Below are 9,700 nucleotides of genomic sequence, written 5' to 3' on the forward strand. Positions count from 1 at the left end.
CAGTGCACAAAACCGAGTGGGAATAAACGTCCAGTTGAAGAGGAAGATGAATAAAACTCGAAATGAAACTACTCTGAGTGACTGTGACCTTCAGAACTGTTAACGTCCTGCTCTCATCGTTTGTTATGACCCCCGCAGCCCCGGAAAAATTCACAGCGCTATAGAGTTTATTATTTGAGGGAAAGAAAGGGGGAAAATGTGAGTGGATTTGCGTAGCTAATGATCTGAGAGCAGGAGCGGGATCAATCTTCCAGAGGCAGCGAGCGTGGGGCGGGGGGGGGGGAGGCGAGGAGAGGGCTCAGCCTCTGCAAGATTCCTGCCCCAAAAATCCGGGAAAAAGCGAGGCCGCGCTTGGAGCCACCATCCAGCGGCGCGGCGCGGCCCGCCTTCCCGCGAGAATTTTATTGCGATTTCCATTATTAAAAAAAAAAAATCAAATAAAAATACTAAGAAAAAAAATTAAAATATTACAAATAATAACGATCGCTAGATATTAAAATAAATTTTAAAATCTAAAAATCACCACCCCACACCCCCCCCCTCCACCCCGGGTGAGCCGAGGGCGCTGCGCCGCCATCGCGGGGCCGGATCGCCGCCCCCTTCCCCGCCCGGGCCGCCCCCCGGCCCCGCCGCCATCGCTCGCGGCCCTTCCCGCGCCGGCCCCGACACGTGCGGCCCGCGCCCCCCGCTCCCCCCGCTCCCTCCTCAGCAGGCGGGTCACGTCGGCCCGGGGGAAGCGGCGCCCCCCGCCCCGGGCCCCGCGGGGGGCCGAAATGGAGCCTCCGCGCCGTGCCCTCCCCGCGCCTGAAGGGCACCGGCCGCGGCCCGGCCTCGCCCCGGCACTGCGGAACCCCCTCGACGGGGCCGCGAGCGCCGCGCCCGCCGCCATCGCGGCCCCCGCCCCGGCCCCGCCATGCTGCGGGCCCCGCGGCCCCCCTCCCCGGCCGCCGCCGCCCATGGAGGCCGGTGCGGGGCGAGGGCGGGGGGGAGGGGGGCGGCGGGGGCGGGCGAGCGGCGCCCGCGCCGGGCCCGGGGCCGGAGCCGGGGCCGGTCCCGCGGCACTGCGCACCCACCTGCCCATGTTCTGCCTCCCCGCGGCTGACGGGAGGCCGGGGCCGCCGCCGCCGGGGGGCTTGCGGTTGTTGCCGGCGGGCTGCGCCGCCGCCGCCGCTTGCTTGAGGGACATGGCGAGGAGGGAGGGAGAGCGCTGGGGGTCGCGCCGGGCTGGGTGCGCTCGGCCGGTCCGCGCTGCGCTGGCGGGGCCGGGGCGCCGCTGGCTCGGCCGGTTGCTCCCAAACAGTGCGAGCGGGGCGGAGGGAGCGGAGCGCGGCGCGGAGGGATCCGCGGGGGGGGGGCGGGCGGCGGCCGGGCCGCGCCGCGGAACGAGGGCAGCGGCGGGGCCGGGGGGCGCGGCGGCCACACCCGCGGGCTCGGGGCACCCCCGCGGGGCCGGCGGGGGGCGGTGGGGCTGCGGCGGCGGGCGCGGGGCGGGCGGCGGCGCGGACTCTTTACGGGAAGTCGGAGGGCGCGGCGGCGGTGCTGCGGCGGGTGAAGGGGCGGGGAGGGAGGGGGGGGGACACGTGAGGCGGCGGCGGCGCGGGACGGCGGCAGCGCCCGCCCGGCCCGGCCGTGAGGCCCCGGCAGGGTCGGGAGAGTCCCCGAGCCCAGCTCAGCCCCCTCCGAGCCCGCCGGTGACACCGGGCGGGGCGGCCCCGCACGGGCCCCGCGGGCTGCGCTCCCCGCGCTGCGCTCCCCGCAGGCCGCGGCCTGGTGGGGCCCGGCCGCGCTCGCCCCTCCCCGGGCCCCAGTGAGCGGCAGTGGGAGGGCGGCGGGCTCGGGCCGCAGCGCATCGTTCAAAAGAAACCAAGCGTCGAGAGACAACGAAATGGAGGAAAAATGGCCGAGCCCCGGCCGGCTGCGAAAGGCCGGTGGAGGACGCCAGGCCCCGATCCGCAGAGAGCCCGAGCCATCGCTGCCAAACACATCCCTGCTCCTGGGGGAAAGCAAGATGGGGCCGGAGGATGGCTGCTTTCCCTGCAGTGCCCCTCCATCTTACAGATTTCAGAGCAGTCAGGGCTTCCCCTCGTAGTAAAGAAATTTAAATTTGCCTTGAGCTGATGGGTAAAATATTTAAGCTCAAGATGCCAGTTCTCCCCTCACTCCGTGTTGCCTGTCCACCATCAGCAGGCTCCCTGCAGAAATCCAGGGTGCAGTGGTTGTGTGTGGAACCTGCTTGGTGCAGAGTGGGAATTTCACCAAACCAAAACCCAAAAACCCATACACAAAAATAAAGCCTGCTCTGTCCTATTAAAAAAAAAAATGCACATACAGGATTAGTAAGAGCAGATGTAACTTGAAAACCAAGAGCTAAATTGATTTATAGCCATGGTTACTCGAAATGCTCAGAGTTTAATCTATTCATAGAAATGCTCTAGAAATCCCACAGGATTCCAATGGAATAAAAAGGAGCCGTGCTCTTAGGCAGGCATTATTTATACACCTTGCTCCTAAAGCAACAGCTTTCCCATGCAGTTGGAAGAGTTGTGGGTGGCAGCACACAATGGTAAAAAGATAAAATATTGAACAGCTTTCTTAAATTAGCATTTTCCTTACATTTTACCTTTTAAACTGATTGTTTTGTTTTACCTCACAGGCCCAAGTAACCTTGTGGTTAACACTTTATGAGCTAGATGACAGATCCTACCCAAAATGGGCTCAGCATGAAGAATTTTCCCATTGAAAATACTCTTAACAGAGATGGTGATTTAAAGAAATTTCATTCTTTAATCCCTTCAATGAACTCATGAGATGCTTCACTATTTCACAGCCACAGAACTGAGTGAGAAGGACACTGAGGATTTCTGGAGCCCAAGAGTTTCTGTGGGAGACATCAGCACCTGCAGAGCCAAAGGGTACCAGTGGCACCAATTTTGGGAGCATTTACTGTGAGAGCAAGAATCTGGTTCACTGTATGTGATGGGATAAATAAATCCCTAAGAGCAGCTAAGAACAATCCTTTCTATATATTTGTGTAAAAACCACTAGCATGAAAAAGCACTTAACCAATATTAGACAATATATAACAATTCAGTAGTAGTAATAATAATAATAATAATAGTTGTAGTAGTATATAGAAGTATATAAAAATATAAGAAATATATAGAGCCCAAAAGAGGCTACAAAAATGTTGAAGGGTCTGTGCAGGGCCAGAATTTAACTGAAAGATCCTTATGGGTCCCTTCCAACTCAGGATATTCCATAACTGTGTGAACCAATCTCTTTAGGGTGCTGTTTCTACGTTGCACAGCTTTGGGTTAGTCCTGAACCTTGAGCAACTTTGTAAAGGAAGTTGTTAAAAAACACAAGGAAGTTTGATAAGAGAGTGAGTAGAACCCATCCAGGTCACTTAATGTGGGGTTTTTAGAGGACAGCACTTCAGTGCTTTTCCAGCCTGGAATGCTCACAGCAGTTAGTGACTGTTTCTGTGCCTGAAGGTTAAGAACCACAAAAGCACCAGTTTGCAGCACTTTGAAGGGGCTGTGGGGCAAAGACAGAGCCCTTGAGAGTCAAAAATGTCAAAAAACACAGAACCAAGTTCCACAGGCAGAGACAGCCTCTAAGACATGAGGTGAGCACAGTAAAGTACATTTTAGGGTGACATTACAGGCTCAGAAAGCAGGGTATGAATAGGCTGGTGTTCACATCCTCAGGAATGACTCAAGAGCAGTTGCAGTTTGACTTGTTTTCCCCTTCAATGTATTCTTTGTTTTCTTAAGCTCTGTTTGGCTTTCGTTGTGTCCTCCCTTTTTTCTTTGTTGAGCATCCTTATAAAAAAGCAGGTTAAAAGTAAATATAGAAGTGATCATTTAAAATAGCTCAGCAGTGACCACCAGAGAGGCTGCAGGGTGGTTTCCAGTGGCAGCCAGCTTCTCCAGGGACACTGCTCTTCCTGTGTCTGCAGTGACCTCCCCAAATTCCCAGTGTAAAGGGGTTCTACTGCTGTTAGGGCACGTCATTCCCTTTATTTTCTCCTGAATATGCTTTTCTTGATAGCCCACCATTCCCAATATTTATTATTTTATGGCTTGGTTTCATCAATTTCTCACCCTTTTTTCTGCTCTTCCCCACCATTTGTAGCTGACACTTTGGGTGTCAATGATGTGACAAAGAGCAGCCAACACTGGATGTGGTGGTTTAGCTGGAGAAAAATTCAGGATTCAGTCAAGAGAGAAAGGAAAGAATTGCTAATGGAGAATCATGTTCCCTTTTGCCTCTCCTGTGGGATCCAGGTTAGAGCTGCTCCTTTCCAGGACTGCTGTTTCCCTCCAGATGTGTGACTACGTGTGCAGGCTGTATTTGCATGCGGAGATGAATGGGGCTGATAATAGCAGCACTTAGCAGGAAGTGCCGTGTGATGTAACATTTCCTTGATCTAACCTGCTGTTGGTCTTGTGCTGCCTTCCCTGAGCTACCCGGGCTGATCCTCAGCAGCATCCAGCAAGACAAAACACGCCTGGCTACACAGGGACCGCAGCCCAGGCACGGGGCTTTGCTCTGAGCGAAATCAGCTGCTGGGGAAGCTCAGAGAACGGAGCTTTTCCACACGCGTGTTTTCCCTGGAGATTTCAGTTGTTCAGTGCCATTATCCCCACCCCTCCTCTCAGAGGGTGAAGCTTTGTGGGCAGTGCTGTGAGCACGGGGATCTCCAGACACTTGGAAGGAAATTAAGAGAACAAATCAGGTGCTGACACAGGGGCAGCATTTCCCAGAGAGATACGATGTAGCTCGTCAGCAAAGCTGCCCTCGGTCCTGGCCGAGGACACACCCCTGGCCAGACCAGAATTGGTGCCACAGCAAAACCAAACCCCAAATTCCAAACCAGCCACGTGGGACAGCTCCTGCCACCTCTGCCTTTCCCCTCCAACCCTGATCTTGCCTCCAGCTCCCAAATTCCCAGCTCAGCTCTGAGCAGGGACCAGCTCCCATCAGATGCAGTTTTTGATCTGCACTTGCAATTTTATTGCCATTTCTTCCCCATTCTCAGCCCTGCAGCTGAGTGCAGCCAGGGTGATGGATGTCCCTGCTGGGCCATGCATCTCCTGCTGCTTCTCCTGCAACCCACAGGAGATGAAGGGAAGTGCTGATGTCCATGGAGCTCTGGAGGGAGGCACAGCAGTGCCAGAGCTTGTGCACCCATTATCAGCACTTGAATGACCCTTGCTCTCTACTTCCACGAGCCTTGGACACAGCAAGGGCATTTCCTTCCTCAGCCAGCAAAGCTCCAGGATCCATCTGATGAAGCCATGGCTCTGCAGTGATTCTTGGGACAGAGCTGCAAACTGGGAGACACCAACCCTGCCCAGCAAAACGCCAGGAAATCTCCAACCAGGCGCTTTTTGCCTTTAGATTTCACATTTTTAGGAAAAGGAGGGGGGAACCCAGCCTGGCTCCTGCTAAGCAGCAGCAGCAGCACACAAAGCAATCGTTATGCCAAGATTTAGCTGTTAAATCCCTCAAGATCTGGTGCTCACAGAGCATAAACAACCTTTGCCTCCCAGCCTGGCTGAGCTGTACCTCCAGGTTTCCCAGCACAGCCACACAGACCCTCCCATACCCATCCTCTCCCCAGCCCTTTGCTGAGGCTGCCGTGCCAACAAGAAAGCCAGTTGCCATGGCATTTTTTCCCCCTACAGACAGATGTCCATTAAAAACCAAGTCAGCCTCAGGTTTGCTTCACAGAGCAGCTTTCAGTTATTATTACCAGCCTGCAAGGAATTTCCACTGTAGCCCTTCACCTCAGATGTTTCAATGCACTTCAGGATTAATCCCTGGGGATTAGAAGGAAACTACTACAGAGCAGGCACAGGTATGCTCAAAGGACAAATTTAGGATTATGATTGTGGTTTATGTTTTTGGCAAATGACAACCACATGACTGTGTTTGGAAAGGGTTGAATTTGTTACCTCTGGTGCTCTTTCCCCTCTTCACCGTGCTAAAATCATCAGGGAAATTCAAAGTGAGATCTGAAACTTTCCCCTCCTCAGGGATGTCTCACCTGGGGCTCAGATCTGGGATTTTGGCTTCAGGAGGAACCTCCCTGTCCTGGACAGGGGCATCACCCAAGGCTCCATCCATGGAGAAGGGAAAGCCCAGGCAGTTTCTGTGAGCAGGGCCAAGCACTTCCAGCAACCACATGGCTCAAGGAGCCAATTCCTTGGCCACATTTCTATTGAAGAATGGAAAAAGGATGAATGGATCCCATACTCCCATCCTGGGGGCCAAGGGCCTGTTGGAAATGTCCCTTGGGAAAAACAGAGGAGCTTCCTACTGCAGTGCTGGCAGCACATCCCCAGCATCTCTGCAGGGATGGGTTTGAAGGGAACAGTCAGGTATTTTTATTTGGACTCCAACAGTGCTGAATGTGTGAAAATGAGACACTGAAATTTAACTGTACAGTGGAATTAGCTTTCCTTACTTAGCACTGCAGTGCTGGAAATCCTTGGTGATGTCCAGGGAGGGATCTCCTCTCTCACATCTGGCTCTGAACTTGGCAGGGCTTCCACAACATTCCTTGTTTAAGCTGTGGCACTTGGGAAACCTCAGCCTTCAGAGATTTTGGAGCCACCATTGCAGTTCAGAGCCCTGCATGCAGGCTCACAGGGAGGTTTCCACTGGAGCCTGGATCTCTGAGGGAGCCAAGTGCCACAATTGCAGCTGCAGGAATGACAGCTCCTCGTGGCTCTGGGGAGCAGCAGGGGCTGAGCACCCCCTGGCTGCAGGGTCCCAAGGGAGCACGCCCTTCCAGGCTCTCACTCACTTCCCAGGGCGACACATTTGGATTTCTCCTCTCAGTTACAGCAAGAACAGCTGCAAATATGATCAAAAATATCTAATCCTCTTAACTGCTTCTGCAGCTTGACTCGATCACTGCAGAGGAAAATGCTGTGATTGCAGAGTGCTGCCTGCATTCCCACGTAAGCCTCGGCTTTTACACCATTGATCATTCCTCCACATTGATTTTTTGGAAGGAGGAGAAGATGTTTGGCTCCTTGTGATGAAACTGAGGGGATTTTTCAGGAAGGGTTGGAGGCCAGGAGCTCCCAGATCCCAGGGCAGCACCTGGCTCTTGGTGCTCCTTCACTGAACAAGCAGAATCCAGCTGGGATTTGTTCTTCACCAAAAACCAGAGCACGTTTGAAAGCTGCCAAAGAGAATTGCTTGGGAAAAGTCCTCTTTGCTCCTTGTGCAAGCCCTGCACTTGCAGAGGGAAACTCTTGGCACAGCTGTGCTTGGACAAGACCATCCAGCTTCCCCTCCAGCTGCAGCAGCATCCCTGTGTCCTGTGGATAACTCCAGCTCACCCATCTCGCTTGGCCACATCTCCCTCTCAGCTCCTCCAGCTCTCACAACTGGACTCCACACAGACCATGGATTCCAGCCAACAGCACCAGGAGTTTCTCCAGCCTAAGTTAATTCTGTTGGGCTAAGATTCCCAGTAGTGCAGAGGAATTGTTCTGGGAGATCTAATCCTGGTGTAGATGCTGAAAGGATTTATTGTGGGTTTGGTTTAGAACTCTGACACACAGATCATGAAGATGCTTTGGAACCTCATTCACACCTGTAAGTGGGGGTCTCCCAGCACCCCAAAGAGGAGCCTTTCCCAAAAGGAAACCCAGAGGGTTTCCTTCACCTGCTTAAACCCCTCTGCTGTACATGGCAAGAGGCTCTTCTTCCCCAAAGAGTGTCCCACATCAGTGGAGACTGATAAATATCACAAATAACACATAAAAGAGGGAAGAGGAGACTGGGAGGCAGAGGCCTTTAAATTGTTGTCAAAAGCATCATCTTTGCATCCAGGAGACCAAGGACTGACATTGTCCTCCAAGGCCATTGCCACCACATAGGGACACTGAAAACAAGCAAAGAAACCAGCTCTGTCTCCAGGAAAAATCAGCACTACCAGGATCTCAGGCTGGGAATAAAACATGTGCTTAACACAGCTCATCCTCACCCACTGCCCTCGGGCCCACAAACCCAGAGAACCTCTCCAACCACCAAATCAGCAAATTACTGAACCTGCAAAGACCAAAATCTCAGTTTCCTGGTGAGCTCAGAGCTCAGCTCCCAGCAGCAGCAGCAAAGCTTTCCACAGCTTCCCAGCCTCAGCAGAGCTCAGGAAACCCTCCCCAAAGAGCTCCCACCTACCTCAGCTCCAGCTCAGCAGCAACCCCCCAGGTGCAGCAGCTTTGGAGGAGCTGCTGGCCCTGAAGAAGTTTCAACAGGGCCCAATTTCCTGGTGGGGAAGTAAACATTGTTCTCCCGGAGGTGTTTGATGTTTTTAACCAGCTTGGGATGGAAGGAGTTTGACTCTCCAGCTCCCTGGGAGAAGGTGGAAGGAAACCAAGCCAGTGTGCTGAGGTTTGTTGTCTAACTCAATTAACCAATTACTTCCAGGTCAAGAAGGGGCAAAGCTATAACTGCTCTTGCTGCTATAAATAATGTTTGCTCAGGGGTGGTGCAGGGGCAGGAAGCTGTAGGTGTGGGGTTTTTGCTGGAATGAAAGCAAATATCTCTGATTGCTTCCTGCTCCCAGCAAACCTGTCCCTGTTTTTACTGTTGCTCCTTGGATTCTGGGGTGAACCCAAGCACAATTCTTGCCTTGGGAAATGTGTGCAGGAATTCAGGCTGGGGGAGGAATACACAAATATCCCTCCTGTGCTGCAAAACACATCCCAAACACCACTGGCTGTCCTGGTGTGGGATCTCCTTTGGAGCAGCTGCATGAGTTTACCTTTAAAACACAGTTATTAGACCAAAATGCCCATTTATGAAAAAAAAAAAAACAAAACAAAACCAAAACAACAGGGGAAGGAGGTTTTGGGGGAAATGGATGTGAATTTCTCAGAGCTCAAGGGAAAACAGACAAATTAGTTGGTGCAGATCAAGGCAGGAATTTTCCAGTGGGCCTTAGGGATTTGGGCTTCAGGGGAAAGGTAAAGGGTGTGGGAGATCAGAGCAGCCCCTTGGAGGGCATGGCTGTGGGGGGCTCCAGCTCACACAGATGGACACCTGTGGATCTTTGCCTCTGTGTCCACTCTGCTCACAGCACTGTGCGAGGTTTTCCTTGGGCACAAGCCAGAGATGTCACCTCACCCAGGACTTTGGCTCCTCTGCAGAATGGTGACATGGAGGGGATTAATTGGTATTAAGGGACAGGTTCTTCCCAAGGGACAAAAAAAGGAATGAAACCCCGGAACCAGAAACAGCAGTGTCAGGTGTGTCACCCCAAACTGCCAACCCAGCTTTGCCATGGCTCAGGTGGAACATTCCTGTCATGGAGCAGTGACACTCCAGCCCTGGGCCCCAGCTCACCCCCAGCTGCCCAAAACTTCCCTCCCAAGCAGGGGAGCAGAGCCCTCTGTCCCCCTGTACCTTCCCCTCCGGCCCTGGAGCTGCCTCTCCCTGTGCTCACTGGGAGCAGCTGCTGGAGTGAATCATCTCAGCATCCTCCAGCCTTTGCCAAGCTCTGCTGGCTGGGGCCCTGCTCCAGCTGGGCTTTTCCCTGGCCCTGCAGTGGCACAGCCTCTGCTGCAGCCCTGCCACCTCCTCTGCTGGCAGCTGTCCCCCCCCAGCAGGGACAGCAGCGGCTCCAGGGCACCGTCCTGCCCCTGCTCACAGAATCACTTTGCTGTCCCACTCC

At 53.8% G+C, this 9,700-nt stretch overlaps 1 protein-coding gene and 1 long non-coding RNA gene across 14 annotated transcripts in view; one reads left to right on the plus strand and one right to left on the minus strand.

Annotated features, from left to right (window-relative positions):
* ATXN2 (ataxin 2) overlaps nucleotides 1-1,330 on the minus strand; it is a 49,879-nt gene extending 48,549 nt beyond the window's left edge. For 6 of the 13 annotated variants that reach the window (XM_071445125.1, XM_071445123.1, XM_071445133.1 and 3 more), the window contains exon 1: nucleotides 1,074-1,329. In XM_071445125.1, coding sequence (XP_071301226.1) covers nucleotides 1,074-1,186 — 113 coding nt within the window. In that variant the 5' untranslated portion in view covers nucleotides 1,187-1,329. Of the gene's footprint in view, nucleotides 1-1,073 lie in introns of all 13 variants that reach the window. The other 7 variants (XM_071445131.1, XM_071445126.1, XM_071445130.1 and 4 more) reach the window with 2 other exon arrangements.
* Nucleotides 1,331-1,593: 263 nt separating this feature from the next.
* LOC139598585 (uncharacterized) lies at nucleotides 1,594-3,013 on the plus strand. The gene is made up of 2 exons (XR_011681952.1): nucleotides 1,594-2,563; nucleotides 2,654-3,013. It is a non-coding gene; the product is annotated as an uncharacterized lncRNA (long non-coding RNA).
* Nucleotides 3,014-9,700: the final 6,687 nt, after the last annotated feature.

Source organism: Agelaius tricolor, unplaced genomic scaffold, assembly GCF_023055355.1.
Source record: "Agelaius tricolor isolate 1412-34295 unplaced genomic scaffold, bAgeTri1.0.p SCAF_20, whole genome shotgun sequence".
NCBI classification, from domain to species: Eukaryota; Metazoa; Chordata; class Aves; order Passeriformes; family Icteridae; genus Agelaius; species Agelaius tricolor.